This window comes from Platalea leucorodia (assembly GCF_965183815.1).
Source record: "Platalea leucorodia genome assembly, chromosome: 3".
NCBI classification, from domain to species: domain Eukaryota; kingdom Metazoa; phylum Chordata; class Aves; order Pelecaniformes; family Threskiornithidae; genus Platalea; species Platalea leucorodia.
The window spans coordinates 121,486,764-121,505,491 of NC_138825.1; the positions used below are offsets into that span (position 1 = coordinate 121,486,764).

Below are 18,728 nucleotides of genomic sequence, written 5' to 3' on the forward strand. Positions count from 1 at the left end.
CCCTGCTAGAGAATTGGCCAAAAATACATAGTAGTAGTTTACTATGAATTCTGTGTAATAGCTACTCGGCTTTTGTAAACCAGCACAGCTCTGTGGAAAATGAGTGTGATGTACTGATTTACATAGCTATGGGTATGTATCCTTTAGATTTCTTGAGTAATTTCTATAGGAATATTTCTAGAATCTTAATATATGTGCTTCTATGTGACTTTTTCCAGTGTTTTGAGAGGTTCCACCCATTATTTAACCTAAGTTTGAACTGTGGTTGACAGTAAATGCATGGACTCCCAGCACTACCGCGTGCTATTGGATGAAGAAATGAAACATTAAAAGAATACACAAGAGAGGCAGGGTATGAACTTTCATTAGACAGCAGTTCTACATGATGTTCTTTAACTGCCAAGTCCTACAGAGTAAACAGATTGCTGCCAAGATGTTGACAGGGCATTTCATCCATATGCTGACTGGTCTTCTACAAATTGTATTCATCATTTTTCACTGAAAACTGATGTCTTATGAAGTATGGAAAAATACCAGGCTGAGATTTACCCCCCTGCAGCTCTTTATCTTCTAGCCATCATGGAAATGAAGACAATGGTTAAGACAATGGTTCCAGCAATTCCACCAACTGTCATTCCCAGGATGTTCCCATGGACCTGCCTTGACTGACATCTCTCACCTACAAAGAAGAAGGCTTGTCCTGATGGGCACCTGGGAAAATAAAGTACAGATTCACATGGATCAGGAGTTTTGTCCTGCCCTATAGGCCCACCTCAAGGTCCTCACACTCACTATCCTGGATGAGCAGTTCCCATTAGAGGGATTCATGTCACAACATCCCCACCTTCTTTGGAGGCTATTTACATCCCCTGGAAGAACCACAGAATGGGGTTTCTTTGCCTCCCCTTATGTCTGCTAGTAGAAACCCGTCACTGCAGTGAAGTGTTTTGTTCCTACTGTTCCTTGAAGACCTAGTGGCTCAGATCTCTGAGGTCTGTAGCTCTGGATACTTAGTAGATGCATCATTTGGTTCAGAAGAAAGTCAAGGCAAGCAGGGAAGAGGTCTGTGGTACCTGCAGCTTGCTCTCCCTTTCACATTCACACAGACTCCATCATTCTGGCAAGGGTTTGGGTCACACGGGTCTTGCAGGTAAGGCAGCCGGTCCCTATGAACGGGCTCCATATCCTGGGCTGCTCTCTTCTGCCTTTCAAGAATGAGGCCTTCCGTGAAGGCAGACTGTCCAGGTTCAACAGGGACTTCAGTGTGATTGAGGTGACTTAGATCTTTTAAGAAAAGGAAAGAGAGGAGAAAGATATCATATAACAGCGAGTGATGCTATATGTAGTATTCTTCATACCAGGGGCTCACAGGGTGCTTTGTGGACCAGAGTGTACTCCTTGCTCATTTGCCCTTTACAGAGCTCTTGCCATACCACAGCAAATTCTGCATATTTAAAGAACAAGATAGAAAATAATACTGAAATTATGGTAACCAGTTAGGTAAATCAGTGGTGTTCTGTACTTTGAAAAATTATGCCAAGTGTGGCTATTCTGTTTGAAAACAAACAGAATGAGGAAGGCCTTTTAGTATGCTCAATGCTTAGAAATGGACATAGCTACTGGTTAGGGTGCTTAAAGGTGTCTAAGAAGTTAACCTTCAGTAAATCATTGCCATTTAGATTCCTCTGAACTCACATTCACTTTAGTCAACATCACCCACCTGAATCTAAGACACAGAAATGCTTTTAAAAGTTGATCCCCATTAGAAGAGAAGATAACTCAAGGACAGGTGGCAATAGTTACTTGACTGTGTAAAAAGAGATAGAAAGGATCACTCATTTGTTTTTCCAATGAGAATCAAGAAGAGGGTCTTTACCATGAAATTCTGCAAAAATAATCAGGTCATCATTTTTCAGGAAGCTTCTCTGTCGCATCTGGCTGTGGGATATGAAGTTAGTCCACCCCCAGGATACACTTCTATAGCAATTGCATGAAGCATCAAATTTTCCAACAATTGATGGTTTCTCCCATATTAAGGTTCCGTTAGCATCTGCAATGAGAATATGAGTGATGAATAAGAACGACAAAGTTCTGCAGCTGGAAGTATGACATGACTTTTTTGTGCATTACAGTGTTAAATGGGATTTATGCTGTAAAATCAAGTTCAGAGCTGAAATGCCCAAACAAATCACAGAGGACTGACAAATTATGGGTGCCAGCAGATCCTTAGATATGGTCTGCATGAGGACTCTTAGTCTATGCGAGGGCATTTAAATTCCACAACTCCCCTTTCATTGAGGGCTAACCAAAGGCAAGTTACCTCCTTATTGTCACCAGCTAAGAGCTCCCTCCTGCATAAGGACACTTCCCCATCACTTTTTAAGTACCTAAGTTTTAAGTACGTAAGTTTTTAAGAGTCTAGCAGATTTTGTTCATTACTATGGTTCTGTTAAACATATTCATACCAAGGTTTAAAACCTCCTACTGAAAGAGTGTATACTAAACTTCCACCGGAAAAAGTGAAGAGGGATGGAGATTAAATCTCTAGTGTTTTATTCTGTACCAAACTCAATATTGTTCTGTTGTTCTTATTTCTTTGAATTAACACATCCATGGGGAATCCTAGGGGTGGATGTGGAACTACGGTGCTACATGCTATATAAACCTGGAGTTAAAAGGTAGCCCCTGTCTGAAAGAGTTCATAATCTGCAGTCTACATCCAGCCAAGCAAGACAGGCTTCAAATGCTGCAGACTGATCTCACAGGTGTTTTCATGTATTTTTTTCTTACATAGAGCTACAGTGTGAACCCTGTGAATCCAGAGCATGTATGTTCAAGTTAACCAAGCCTCCAAAATGCAGTTTTAACTTAAATTATTGTTGATTTAGTAGTGGAATACAGCACCTTGCTGGCATTGTACCATCCTGTGGTGATATGTCACCTATCATTATGGGCAAACCACAGGTAGAATGGGAATTGCCAGCTCTTTGGAGAACTCTGTATTTAGAGTCAAACTCAGATATCCCAGGGACTGTTCATAATAACACCAACCTTCTGTGCGTCACTTTTCACATTAGATGATCTTTCACAGACAGGAATTCTGAGTCATACACAGGAAAGTCATACACAGGAAAATGTCCCAAATTGGGAAATGCAGCCAAAGTTGCCCAACTTTGAGTCCTACACTCAATCCTCTGATTCAGATTCTTTGGCCTTCATTTTCATCATTCCTCCAGGCAGACACCACTTACCTAAGCTAATATGGTCTTTTCTTGTGGTGAAGCTTTTGCTTGAGGACATCCTTTTCAAGACATCAGGGTCCTGGTCCAGCACTGTGAGTATAGCTTGGCGGTTCAGAGCTGGCCACTCCAGAACTCCATCGTTCTCTCCACTGCACAAGTGAAAGGCAATGCGACTGTAGCCATCGATTCCGGAGTGGGGATGCAAACTTATGCCAAAACCGTAACCCTCAGGGCTATAAAACCGGGGGCTTTCAATAACATCACTTGATGGTTTTTCGAGGATTTGGCTGAAATTCCGAATGACCCACACAGCTGTGGGACAGGGCATCTCTGTCAGTGTGACGTCATCGATAGCAATCCCACCAGATGACGAGCTGGTGTTGCCCTTTAGTCCTTGGAAGAGGTAACGGAACTTCTTCTGAGCATTGAGGGTTACGTGCGCAATTTTCCAGTTATAGTCATTATCCGCTTTGGTAAAAGGGGAGCAAAACATTTCCATCAGCATGATTACTGATATTATGAAGCAGCTTATTCCTAGACATCCATTCCAGCTGCTTTTTTAGACAATTGGACCTCTCACAGAACCCTGAAGCCTAGAGATCTTAAGTTGATATTGTGATTATGATATACTCACATTGCCTTATCACCTGAATGCTTTGGACACATTGTATTAGGAACTTTTCACACATTAGTGAATGACAGTCTCTAGTATAAAAGACAACAGGCTAAAGGCCAAGACATAACCAGTGGATAAGAGTCAATGACCCAGCATGTTAGAATTAACTGTTGCTGCCACTTGTCCAGGGACTTATCCTTCTCTGCAAACTGCTGCAACTTGATATAGGCAGGTTATCACAGGTCTTGGGTTTCGACAATATAAACACATAGTGCCACAGTGGCTTAATTTGTCCTACTTAGCAAAATCACCCGAAGTGGGAACTCAGTTCATATTTCCAAAATTGCATATGTTTTTACATTGCCAACCATATAAAAATCAGGCTGGGATTTTTATTGACTGCAGATGAGCACAGGTATTTATATGTGGACGGCTCACTGTTAGATCATATAACAACCAGTGGAGATCTAGTCAGTTGATCTCTAGCAGAGTTTGGGGTCCCTCTCAGCCACTGAATGTAACATAACATTATTAGGAACATTGTGACTTCTGCTGTGGAGCACCTAAATTACATTATTACAGCCCACAGTTTCACTGCTAAATGTCCTCATGTAATACCAAAATCCTTAGCCAGATTGCAAGATATTCCAGTAGCTTTGGGAAAATCTTTTGGTTTCTGAGCCAATCCACTGTATTCATGGACTCAGTAAGACACCATTTCCTCCCCCAATATTCTATATATTCCTCATATTTCCAGCATTACCTTGAAAGGTTTGAATTTTCCTCATCTTGCGAACATTTCCAGTGCCATCATCCTCTTTAAGCCAGATGATCAGCTTGTCAGAGAGGCTTCCTGTGATCTTATAGAAGAATTGGAGGCACTGCTCAGTTCTCTTTGGATAAAGAATTCGAGACTCGAGGATTGCCACCTCATCTGCCTTGCCAGAGCTGGTGTTGAAGTACATGAAATAGCCAGCATCTATGAAGAAAGTGTAGAGTGTCAGTGTCTCTTCCCAGATTTCCTGCTAGCTGCATAGCGTAAATTTATCATTTCAACTCCACTCTTTTAGTAGGCATAAGTGTAGTACTTAACATGAATAGTAGATGAAATGGTATGTGATAACCCTCCAAGACGGACCAGGATAGGAACAGGACTAGTAGTTTAGCATATATATGGAACTCATTGCTGGCAGCTTATGTCAATTTTGCATTAGTTGGTCTAGTTGGAAGTTGGATGCCTCAGGGATGTCAGAGATATGAGACAGGATTCAGTGCTGACTGCAAGTGACTAGCAAACATATTTTTTACTTGATTTATACTGAAGATAATCTAGAGGTGCTATCTTAGAGATCCCATTCTCTATTACCTTTTAAAGAGTAAGATAATTTCTTACCAGTGCTGAAAATAACAAAAAAGAGTTGGACACAGAACTGGCACTCTCCTGACCTTAAACATGAAGAAGCAATTTTTACAGCTTACCCAAAGACTTTTTGAAACTAGCTTCTCTATTTAAGAATACCTGCCCCTCTAGTTTAATTTCACACTAACATTTTCTGAAATGTTCATTAGGTTAGATTTGAAATGTCCACTTTTGTCCTTATATTTACAAGGGATTCACCATTTGCACACGTATCTTATCTTGGTATCACATGGACTTGTCAAGTCTTATCTGTATTGCATTGCTCTTTCACTATACATTATAGTCTATGATTAAATTAACAAGTAAAATACTTTTAGCTATTGTGTGAAAGCTTCTTCTCTTGGAGGCTGGTTTCTTGTACTCTTGTCCAAGCTAATATCTAGGGCATCATCAGTTAAACCTGCAGCTGCACAAACACAGTACAGCCTCCGGCATGGTTAGTGGAGCTGTTCGAGCTGTCTATCACGTTCGCTCTAACCACGTCAGGGGAATAGCCTCCATTACCTCCCACACGGTAGCAATGCTTTGAACTCATACCCATAGAAACCTTGCCAAAGATACCCAATTGCTTTATGCGCATGTATGACACTTCACCGTAAGTTCAATTTATGTTAAATTTAAGTATGTTAAATGAAAGTATGATCACTGTTGCTCCAAGTGAGAAACAGGGCTGTGAACCTTATTCAGGTGCCTAACTTCGTTGTTGAACTTATTATGGTATCAAACCCTGAAATGATCTAGACTCTACCTCCCTTTTGATAAGAAAGTCAAATAAAGGCAACATTAAGCATCTATGGCAACTAGAATACGGCCTTAGCAGACTTCAGCATGGGGATACAGGGATCAAATCCAGAGCCAGGCTGCCAGTTCCTCTCTAAATGTTAGGCTATACTTTCTCTCCTTCAGTTTAGCCAGTAATAAGTCAAAAACACAAGAAGTCAAAACTGTTTGGGCAAAATACAATCCATCTGTGTTAGAAACTTAAAATTTGCCCCCACTGGAGATGACTGCAGAACCAGTTCTCCAAAAGTATCTAAATTTGAATGAACCAAGAGTCATTGAAGGCGTCCAAAATGAGAGGCACTCCCTACTCATGCAATCATTTAGACGCTCTGGAGATCCTCAGAGGCACCTACCCCTCTCCATTAACTCTTCAGATAATGTCAATACTTATTCTGTACTGAGTCACTAGATGCTAAAGCATAAGTGCAAGTTAAGTGCTTACTTTAGACAGATTGGATTTTACCTGATAATCTCAAACAACTCAGCTGAATTATTTTTCAGTTACAATTATAGTATATGGGTTAAAAAAAGGAGAGAAAGAACTAAGAAGTCATATGAGGGTTAGGAGCATGTACTTCTAGAAGCTGTCAGATGCTTTTCTTGAGTTATATTGCATTCTTGGACCTGATCAACAAGTACCAGCATTATAAGAGGTTGAGGACCTGCTCTTCTTTCCAGTGGGTGTGTCACATAAGGGGAATAGTCTACTCCTGAGTGCAGCAAGGCAAATTTTTCCTTTATCAAAGAGTAACAAAGCACAACTGAATGCGCTTTAGGCCAGGATTCTTTCACTCTGCATTTAGGCAAAATTTACCATGGAAGTAACTTCTTTTTTTTTGAAGTCTGTAGTTGTTTTCCCTGTCTAAATAATGACAAAAGAGGCCCTTGCTTTTCAGAACTGCTTGTTGGGATTTAATCTTTATTCTCACCTGTAAGTTAGCACACTGTGACTGTGACAGGGGCTGACTCAACCCTTTTTGAGATTTTCTTCCTTTGAAAAGTGGCAAAATTACCATGTAAAAAAGAAAATTATCCCTAAACTCCTATCATAAAATACTTTGCAATTTCTACCTCCAGAACCAGCACTCCTCAAGCTTAGCTTATCATTCACTTTGCAAACACAACATTTATGAGTGGCTATGAGTGCTGTTTCATTCTTATCATGGGCTAACATAACTCTTACTCAGACTTTGGAAGTTGCAGTAAATCCTTTTCCAGGTTATATTTAAAAGGTCTCTAGTCAAGATTGTTCTTTGTCACCTTTTATCTTGCTGGTGTGGAGAACATTCCACTGTGCTGAGAAAGTTTAATGAGAGCACAAGTGCAACCATGAACTCACACTCACAGGGCCAAGACACATGAAAAGAAAAAGGGCTTTTTGCTTAACTAGAAACACTACAACTCAGATGTTCACTGGGTAGTCTTCTAAATATGGTCATTTAATCCTGTGTTTTCAGAGTAGCCAGTGCTGCGTTTTCTCAAGGGTTGACTACAACAGGTTCAGAGAAGTTGTTAAAGACGCTGTAGTTAAAGTACACAGACCGGCACAGACATGCACAAGGGACCATTACTCCAGCTAATCCCTTTTCCATAGGAAAGTGTTCTGTTACTTTGTTTTACCTCTACAGCGCCCAGAAAGTGTGTGGTCTTCCTGCCCTGTAGCACTGCCCTGTTGACGGACCCAGTCTAGATCATCTCTGCTGCCCTGAATCATGCCGCAGATATTTTCAAGCTCAAAAGAACACTGGTCCAAGAAAGTGTGAGTTGAAGCTGAAAAAAAAATGCACACATGGTTACCTTCAGAGTAGTATCTCATTAAAAATTCTGCCCTAATTTTGGGGGGTTTTGTTCACACTAGTATAGACATCATGTAAAGAAGACAACCCACAGCAGATGTGAGGCCAAAGACTCAAAAGAGGAAAAGTTTGATTCCTGGAGGGATTCCCTGCATAGAGATACCAACCACTTTGCAGAAAGTTAACAAAGTCCCACTCCACAGCTGAAGCACAGTGACTGGTGCTGGCTGTCTTTATGCCAGCTTGTAAGCCTTGGAGAGACAAGTCACTTTTTGTGAACAGCGGTGGTGTTGCACTTAACCATTCCTCTGCTGGAGGTTATTGTTCTTCATGGCTCACTCATCTGCTTGATGAGCATGAGCAGTGTTCTTCCACTTCAAGCAAAGTCCACCCAGTTACCTTAGGCCGGTTCAGCTGAGTTTGCCTGCAAGTAGATGCTTCTGTTGGCAGATCCGTAGGGACAAGAACTTCTCACTAACAATCACACATGGTGATAACATCTTCAACCAGCTTAGCAATCAACTAGACAGAGTGTCTCGCACTCTAGACTTAGCCAATCTCAGGTGCAAAATAATCTAATTAAGACCAAATGTCAGTAAAAGAGGACAAAGTACAGTTACATTCACCTCCCAAAAGAGGCACAACGAAGCTGCCTACACACCAGCAGAACACAACTACATGTCTGAACCCCTAGGAGCAACATGGAAGAAAAGACGTGAACAGATCGACTTTCATTGACTAATTGAACTTTTACAAAAGTAAAGACAGTTAGCAGAGCCAAAGAGAGGGATGAAGAATGAATAAACAGTTTGAGTCTCTACAGCACAGGTCCTCTCCCATACCGCCTCAAGAGCACTTGAGAAGAGTTTTTGTGGTTTTAGAGACGTAAGGGAGGTAAACCAGCCAGTCTCAAGTATAAACGAAGAAACAGTTTGCCATGGTTAAATTATGACTTACTGCAGTTATACATGCGATTCAGCCTTTCCAGGTCAATGGCACTGAGATCTAGACGTTGTCCAATTATGTCATTAAATTCTGGTATCTTTGTTGTGATTGTGGGCCTGCTTTCATTTTTGTTAAATGAAAATGGTTCATAGTGCATCAGTGACTCATAGTCATAGGGAGTGTTCAGATCAGTGATGAAGCCGTCATCGTACTTCAGAAAATTGTGCTCTTGGCCTGGTAAAAGAACAGAAAAGTGCTTCATTTTTAGAGAAATTGGAAAGGAAATGGCTTTAGCATGGCCCATTGCATACAGTTTTCTGAGGCAGAATTGTTATACTCGAAAGCAATTACTTTATCATAAAATATTCAGATTTAGCAAGATTTGTTTATAAAGTAATTTGTACAACAAAGCAGTGTCTTTAGATTGCAGTTCTGCACCCTCATATGTGACTTCGGTAAGTTCAAAATCAAATATCAATGAACGGTAAAGGATGGGATATATAGGAGGCCAGATTAGATGGTCTAAGCATCCTGAACGATTAGGCTTAAGGATTAATGTACTCCATTCCAGAGCCTGTGAATATTGATGCAAATGTTCCCCAGGATATTAGATCATATATGAACAAGGAGAGGCCCTGGGGCCTTCTGCTCTTTAAGGGTATGGGTATGACAGTCCTGGAGTGCCTCCAGGTTCTATTCTTTTTTTAAGCAAAAAATACATTAGGAATCTGTGAAAAAAAATATGTTTTTACCTTAGACTGACAATATTGCTATGGCATTTCTATTGAAATGCCTTTTGGAAATGTTTCTCATGATTTCTTAGAGAAAGATTTTCATTATGAAGGTGTCTGCTATGGCAGAGAGAGGGAGCCATTTCACACACTTTGGTATGGAAGTAAAGAGAGTGCCAGCATTTCCAACTACAAACATTTTCAGAACATTTGGCTTTCAATCTCCAGGAAGAAACAGCACATGACTGCGCTCGGTGGATAATTACAGCTTCTCTGTGTAAAGGATGCCCTTCCTTTCTGCAAGTCCATTCTGGGTGCAAAGGTCTTCAGTCCAAAGCTTGAGATTGTATAAGAGCTTGGGATTGTTTTCTTACAGATACTTGAATTGCACCTTTATTCAAAAAGGGTGCTTATCTTGCTAATTAAGTGCTATCACTTTTTATAGCTGGGGACAAAATCTTGGCAGGACACAGGCATGTGTAACGATGCTGGGTTTTATGATCATTACCAGGCAAAGGGCAACTGCCATGTGTTTTTAAAAGAAATAAACCATACAGCGAGGAGGCTATTTCATTAGGTTCTCTTGTGTGTTTTCTTTGACGTTTAATAGGCTTATTAGCTTTTCTGTCAACAGCAATATGAATAGGGGATCTCTTCTCTCATCAGCCAGCTATCTGCATTGCAGTTTATGAAAATGTATTATGGCAAAAACTGCTACCATGCTATTAAATTTGGGGTTGCAGATCACTAATGTGGGAACAGATGTGCAGTGCACACACACACACACACACACAGAGCGCAATCATATCAGCCTTATTTCCCTTTAGAGGAGCAGATGTCTTTCAAATGGCTTCAGTAGAAGTTTTCTACTTAATTAATTTGCCTAACTGGAAAATGACATTTTATAGTATGGATAGAAACCTACAGAATACAGGAATTGACTATAATATCAGACCAGCCCCAGGACTCCATTCAGAATAGTGTCACACTAAAGTCCATCGTCTGTATCATTTTTTTGGTGTCCCAGGTTTGTGGCTACTGAATACACCACACAAGTTGAGAGGATTCAATGTTATATTTTGAGGAAAAAAAAAAAATAACGCATGGAGAATTGGCACTGTTTTGTCAAGCTTTTCAATACCTCTGTACATCATGGAGCTCGCAATAGTGCATTGTAGGCACATTGTAAGTCTTCTTGCTTTGGAGGTGGTTAGTTACAGTGCACAGCAAAAATGGGGCCCAAAACTCAGAATCTAGGTGCTATTATGATAGAATCATAGAATTGTTAAGGTTGGAAAGGAGCTCTGGAGATCACTGAGTCCAACCTGTTAACCTAACTGCCTGGTCCACCTCTAAACCATGCCCCTAAGCACCACATGCACATGTTTTTTGAATACTTCCAGGGACTGTGATTGCACCACTTCCCTGGGCAGTCTGTTCCAATGCCTAACCGCTCTGTCTGTGAAGAAATTTTTCTCTTGTCCTATCACTTGTTACTAGGGAGAAGAGACCAACCCCCACCTCGCTACAGCCTCCTTTCAGGTAGCTGTAGAGAGCAATAAGGTCTCCCCTCAGCCTCCTCTTCTCCAGGCTGAACAACCCCAGCTCCCTCAGCCGCTCCTCATAAGACTTGTGCTCCAGACCCTTCACCAGCTTCATTGCCCTTCTCTGGACACCCTCCAGCACCTCCATGTCCTTCTTGTAGTGAAGGGCCCAAAGCTGAACACAGTACTCGAGGTGCGGCCTCACCAGTGCCCAGTACGGGGGCACTATCACCTCCCTGGTCCTGCTGGCCACACTATTCCTGATACAAGCCAGGATGCCATTGGCCTTCTTGGCCACCTGGGCACACTGCTGGCTCATGTTCAGCTGGCTGTCAACCAACACCCCCAGGTCCTTTTCTGCCAGGCAGCTCTCCAGCCACTCCTCCCCCAGCCTGTAGCGTTGCATGGGGTTGTTGTGACCCAAGTGCGGGACCCGGCACTTAGCCTTGTTGAACTTCATACAGTTGGCCTCAGCCCATCGATCCAGCCTGTCCAGATCCCTCTGTAGGGCCTTCTTACCTTCCAGCAGATCAACACTTCCACCCAGCTTGGTGTCATCTGCAAACTTACTGAGGGTGCACTCAATCCCCTCATCCAGATCATTGATAAAGATGTTGAACAGAACCGGCCCCAATACTGAGCCCTGGGGAACACCACTCGTGACCAGTTGCCAACTGGATTTGACTCCATTCACCACAACTCTCTGGGCTTGGCCGTCCAGCCAGTTTTTTACCCAGAGCAGAGTGCACCCATCCAAGCCGTGAGCAGCCAGCTTCTCCAGGAGAATGCTGTGGGAGACAGCGTCAAAGGCCTTACTAAAGTCCAAATAGACAACATCCACAGCCTTTCCCTCATCCACTAAATGGGTCACCTTGTCATAGAAGGAGACCAGGTTGGTCAAGCAGGATCTTCCCTTCATGAACTCATGCTGGCTGGGCCTGATCCCCTGGTTGTCCCGCACTTGCTGCATAATGGCACTCAAGATGATCTGCTCCATGACCTTCCCCGGCACCGAGGTCAGGCTGACAGGCCTGTAGTTCCCCGGATATAGTTCCCTCTAGTCCTTGACCAGAGAAGTTGTATTAAAATCCTGCTACATCTACAGGTTGATGTACAGTGGTCTCAGGTGCAGGCCAGTGTTTCTAAAATCATATCTTTAAGAAGGTCTTAAAATCTAGGAGGGAAAATAAGATACTGATGAATCTGTACTTTACAAAATCTGACTTGAAAGTCAAAACCCACCTGTATTAATCTCATCCCACCAGATTGTCACATAGTCATCCCGGTCCATCCTTGACTGCTCATGGTAAAATCCTAAAGCATGCAGGATCTCATGTTCCACAATTGCTCTGTAGTCACACCCTGCCCCAATAGAGAGGTTCTGTCCAGTCTGCTGGTCCCCCACCATGGACCAACACCTGAGAAAGAAAGAGATCTTACAGTCTGTTAAGTAGTTTTCTTCTCTGTGTTTAAGTTCTCAATCTGCTCACTGGATTTCAAGTAATATAAAAAAGGTTTAAATATAAAAAGAGTAACACAAATCATTATTTAGATGCTGACCAGATGCCTTGATACTCTACAGATACTCTATTCTGAAAGCAGACTAAGCCTTAAAAACATATTCACTACCACTTGCATGAGGCCAGCATTTTACTGACCCTCTATGTTAGACAAGCTTGCCCCAATTTTTGAGATCCGCAGAAGTTTTGTTCTTCATCAGCTGCCATTTTGCCAAGAAACATAATACATACATAGAAACAGTAAACTCATCAAGAATGTCTTTTTTTGCAATCACTTAAGCTAGAGAAAGGATCTAGGAGGATTTAGAATAGCAGCATTTGGTCCTTTTTAACAGCAACTATGCAATGCATTGGCCACAGGTGTGAAATTACATTTTTCTGTGAGGGCCCGACCCTTCATCTGTGGCTCAGCAGAAGCTAATCATGATTGAGGAGGAAAGGAGCTCCTCAGCCAATTCACTGGGAACTTTTTATGGTAGCCCAAGGGTAATGTGAGACATAAGTGCCAAACAGCATCTGGGAGAACAAGAAATGTTTGCAGTTGATATAGTGAGAAGACTTTTGTGCTTTTCTAGATGTTCTTTCCAAACATGTTTAGATGTAGCAAATAAAATAAATCTTTCCATTTCCTGGAAAACCTGGATCTCTGACTATAAAAGGCTTTCAGATTTTGAGAGGACTTTTCATCAAAGAAGAGCCACCTCAAAACCATAGCAATATTGCAATAAACTGGCTTCCTATAGATTTTTTTTGATCTGTCTTCCAAAGATTTCAAAACCTGAATTCTGGCTATTCACATCCTTGGTAAGATAAGAGGATGTACATGGCGGTCATTACACCCACCACTGAAATGGAAAACAACCCTAGGTAGGAAAGTGGAAGCAGCTGAAAACTCAGTGATGCTGGGATTCACCTCATCGAAGAGTAACCATCCAAACATCAGATGTCTATTCCAAGTTCATTATCCAAATATCCTCTGCAGTCAGCAAAGGGAGGCAGCTACTTCCAAGCTCTGTGTCTAAGAAGATAAGATGGGTTGCTTTCTCGGTGGCCTCTTTTTCTCTGCTGACAGTAGACTTAGACTAAATTTTTAGACTGCTGAAGTCAGGTGGAATGAATTCCCAGCTGATTCTACACAGCAAAACTAAACAGAAATTGATATAACTCTTACCCATCTTCTTTTCTAAAGAATATGTAGGTTCTCTCTCCTTCATATGGTTTGAAATCAATGCAAGACTTAAGACGGAACATTTCAAATGCCTGGAGAATGACTCCTTTGGCATTCAGATCTGGAAAACATACATCAGGAAAGCACCTTTAACACACTGCAGATCATTCACCCTGGACAGGTAAGGTACGCACACAGATACACACATGGGACCAAAAGAAAAATGACTGAAAAGAAAAATTATTTAAATCGATTAAATTGTGTTTTGTTATGCTAGCTGTAGAAGAAAAAATGGTTTTGATATAAAGAAGCAATCTAGTTATTAGTGAATTTTAATGTGAGAGAACCATTTCTGAAAAAGGCATTTTTTAATCACAGTAACTCCAGTGCAAATAAGGATTGGAGCTAAAATCTGAACAAAGTATTTGCATTACCTAGGTCATCACCCAGAATATATGGAATGGGGAACTTCCATCTGTACATCTCATTTCTTAGGGCATTTCGCTGAGTTGGCTGAAAAGGGAAATAAGAGCTGGTGATGCATCTGTTGTGGGGAGATGGGCTGATTTGTACCAAAATTACAGTTAGGACAAGTGATAGATACAGAGTTTTGAATTACTTACAGGGAGCAAGATATCACCCTGAAAGAGATCCAGTCCAGCAGCTGAAAAGCAATTTTATGAAAGGTAATGTAAATGAAATATCAAACGTATTTCACCTCATAAACCATATTGAGCCTGCTTATATGAAGTTAATATCTTCAGGCATTTACAGAAAAATAAAGAAGGACCAACCTCTTTACATGGAAATATAGGGACAGGCCTAAAGGTAACAGTAGGTTCTACTCAATATTTACTACTCAGCAATGTCCGCATTTTGGTGGCAGAAATCTGGTGGCCACCATTATCCATGTCTAGTTTGATAACCTCTTGCTTGCCACCAGGCAGTGGCAGCAGTCACACAATGAGGCAATGCTCTAGAGAATACGGTAATACTGAGTAATGCATCAGGAAGAATATTGTACAGTGCACCATCAAAGGGTGTATGGAAATCTGCACTACAGGAAATAAAAAAATTAGAGAACGACAGTACAGTGTCTTGTGTCTTTTCCATTTGATTTCCTTACCACTTATACAGAAGCTCAAGAAAACATCTAAGCTATTGTCCACTTAGTAAAACTTTATAAAAATCATATATAGATGGAGGGGAAATGCTGGTGGGACTCCAGAGCCTTTCCAGTTGATACAGCGTGTTACTGCCTTAACACTGGCAGCCTGTCCAAACTTCAGCAGTGAGAGACATCTGCGCCCCTTGTTTCCATAGGGTTACAGTCCTAGGATAGATTCGTGCGTCATAGCCAGAGGAAGGTAATTCAGAGCTCACTCAATTATATTTCTCTTGTTACCATGAACGACCTGACCATCAGTCACCCACATCTTTTTTACAGTACTAAAAATTCAACATTTCATTCACAATTTTTCAGGCCTTATGAGAACTTAGACATGAACTCACCTACGTTTATGTCTGGAATGTCTTTGACTATCTCACCAGCGTTAGCATCTGCTGCTGCAAGACAGATAAAACATTATGTGTTCAGATGTGGTGGCACACAGCAAGCAAAACAAAATGCTTCAAAACTCAGAAGAGTTCGCAGAGCACTTACCAGCTTCACCGGAGAGGTGCCTGGCCTGAAAGAGAATAAAATACAACCAGTATGAGGTATGAGATGTCTCTGGACTGAGAGGAGCCTGTAGCAATCAGGTTTCTACTTACAGAGACTGGAGTACTATACACATAACATAACAGAAGAGCTAGGCAGAGCGGGAATATGCTGGAGCCCATTTTTGCAATGGAAGAGCAAGCTGGTCCCTCTTATCTCTCGCAATATATAGGGCATGCTGCCGAGCTTTCCACAGAACATCAGCCAATCAACTTCGAAATTTCCACCTTTGTACCTTTATTATAACAGCAAGATTTTCCTCCTAAATGACACATGACGGCATTGTTGCTATCAATTACCTAAGTCCACTTTGGAGGAATGTTACAGAGAGGAATGTGATAACGTCGTGTCTTCAGTGCAGCTGGTGAAAGGCCTGTCCAGACTTTGTGTAAGAAGATCTCAATCTGGCCCAAAGCTGCTGACTCCTTCCACTGTGCTTGTTATCTGTCAGCATTACAATCTCGACTGCACAGGACGAAAGCCACATGCTTAAGCAGAATTATTCTGGTTTTGTAGCATTCCAGCGACATTAGAATTTGACCCAGTGCCGTTTTCAATTAATAATTAACATCACGTTGTAAAGGTTAGTGATAAAAGATGAATTATTATGAATGCCCTGACAGTGTTTTCCCACAGTGGATCCCATCTCAGGACTGAGGCCTCAGTGCACAACGTGCTACCCTTTGCCTCCAGAGGTGGTCACATACATCAGTAGATCCTTGGCCTTCCAGCCTCATGCTCCTTTCTTTTCTGGTGGGTTTCAGAGTTGACAAATTCTTGTCCTGCACTTTGCTGTCTTCTTTCTCAGGGTACGTGGGTCAGGGAGGGCAGATGGGCTAACTGAACCAAGGCTCCAGAGAGCTCTAGATCTCCCACAGGTCCTGCATCATACCTGTTATCCCCTTGCAAATGTCCCATGTGCCTTGGAATGTCACAGTGCCTTAAACTTAGGCAGTTGAATCCTGCTGCCTCATTTCACATCTGAAATTGCAAGTGGTGAAGGTGAGGGTGTCCACCGCTGTGATCAGCAATTAGGTAGGAAGAGGCTTGTGCCACAGACACCACCACCCACAGCACAACACAGAGGGCTTGAGTAGGAAAAGAAGAAAAAATGCTCCGGAGTTGCTTCACACACTGCTTCCCAGCAGTGTTGGCAGGAGACAGGAGTCCAGTGTGAAGAAGCCTCAAATGCAAGTAGGTTTTGAGTAGGAAATGTGCCTGTGTACAGTGACTACCCTGTCCTAGAAAGGAGTCAGTCCTCCAACCTAAGCAACATATTTTCCTCCAAACGGATCCAAGTAAGAAGCTGTTTGTATGAGACCACATTACAGAGGAATTAGTACAGTGATCTCTCCTTTTTTTCAGAAGGGCCACAGAGGACTGATCTTTCACCTAGCATACATGGGTCTTCTTCAACACTTGCTTATATGAACTGTTATTTGGAAGGACACTGATACCTAAGGAGAACAGGACACACCACTAGTGTGCATGCCTCAAGATACATCATGTAAAGGTTATTTTCACAGACAAGCAAAGAGGGTCAAAACACAGCACAAAGGCTGTGATTTGCAGATGTGTAGCAGTGGATGTGAGAAAGGAACAACAAACAGAAGCAAAATCAGAGTAGTCTGAAAAACACTTGGTTTTTAGTCCCCTTAACTTAAAAATTACCCAAGAAACTAAAGAGGATGTCTAAAGATAAGTCATTCTGTAGGCATATATTTGAGTTTGTAGAGGACAATGGTTATGCAGCCATCTCATGTTTTACTAATGCAATTTAATATATTCATTTAGCACCTTGCACAATGTATGCATCCCCAAATGCGTCTTGTGTTCATTTCATGTGGCAAGGTTTTGGTAGAGGGGGGCTACAGGCGTGGCTTCTGTGAGAAGACACCAGAAGTTGCCCCATGTTGGACAGAGCTTGTTTCAGCCAGTTCTAAGACGGACCCACCGCCAGCCAAAGCTGAGCCCATCAACAATGTTAGTAGCACCTCTGTGATAACATATTTAAGAAAGGGAAAAAACTGCTGCAGAACAGCAGCTGGAGAGAGGAGTGAGAATACGTGAGAGGAGCAACCCTGCAGACACCAAGGTCAGTGCAGAAGGAGGGGAGGAGGTGCTCCAGGCGCCAGAGCAGAGATTCCCCTGCAGCCCATGAGGAAGACCATGGTGAGGCAGGCTGTGCCCCTGCAGCCTGTGGAGGTCCACGGTGGAGCAGATATCACCTGGAGCCCATGGAGGACCCCACGCCAGAGCAGGGGGATTCCTGAAGGAGACTGTGACCCTGTGGGAAGCCCACGCTGGAGCAGGGTTGTGGCAGGACCTGTGGGCCTGTAGGGAGAGGAGCCCACACTGGAGCAGGTTTGCTGGCAGGACTTGTGACCCAGCGGGGGACCCACACTGGAGCAGGGGAAGAGAATGAGGAGGAAGGAGCAGCAGAGACAGCGTGTGATGAACTGACTGCAATCCCCATTCCCTGTCCGTCTGCACCACCGGTGAGGAGGAGGTAGAGAAAATCGGGAGTAAAGATGAGCCTGGGAAGAAGGCAGGGGTGGAAGGAAAGTGGTTTTAGGTTTTTTCTTATTTCTCATTATCCTAGTCTGTTTGAATGGCAAAAAATTAAATTCATTTCCCTAAGCCAAGGCTGTTTTGCCCATGACAGTAATCAGTAAGTGATCTCCCTGTCCTGATCTCAATCGACAAGCATTTTGTTGTATTTTTCTCCCTCTATCTTGTTGACAGAGGGGGAGTGATAGATCATCTTGGTGGGCACCTGGTGGCCAGCCAAGGTCAACCCACCACAAGATCCAAAAAAATTCCCATTTTGCTTTCATGAAAACTTCTCAGTAATGCTTAATTAGGTCCAGATGCAGATGAAGGTAAGGAAGCATGCTATTCTTTTAGCAGTGACCTAACGAGCTGAATACTTGGGAGTGAACATCATTATCAAAAGCTGGGCTTGAAGAAGTGGTAATGGCCATGGGGAGAAAAGGAAAGTCCTGGAAGAGGATTTTGGAAAGTCAAGCACTGGTTCTTCTGGCTAGGGAAGGCTGGACAGAGAGACTTCAGACACAAGAGCTGGGAAGTAAGCATTCCCATCAGCAAAGATAAACAAAAAGAATGAAATACGAGGAGAAAAAAGACGATACAACTAAGAGAAGCACTTTGCTGATTGGGCGAAAATAATCATTGGAGAGTCTATGTGTTTAGTCTCTTAAAACTAACAGGGAAGCTTAGTTC

The 18,728-nt window shown here is 42.3% G+C and overlaps 1 protein-coding gene across 1 annotated transcript; it reads right to left on the minus strand.

The window, feature by feature from the left end:
- Positions 1-563: 563 nt before the first annotated feature.
- LOC309587383 (meprin A subunit alpha-like) lies at positions 564-16,222 on the minus strand (the record flags this gene model as incomplete). The annotated part of the gene is made up of 14 exons (XM_082305501.1): positions 564-711; positions 1,074-1,284; positions 1,877-2,050; positions 3,252-3,710; positions 4,622-4,837; positions 7,682-7,831; positions 8,815-9,036; positions 12,320-12,495; positions 13,769-13,886; positions 14,200-14,278; positions 14,389-14,429; positions 15,278-15,331; positions 15,429-15,453; positions 16,193-16,222. 14 exons carry the CDS (start codon positions 16,220-16,222, stop codon positions 564-566), a joined length of 2,103 nt encoding a protein of 700 aa, XP_082161627.1.
- Positions 16,223-18,728: the final 2,506 nt, after the last annotated feature.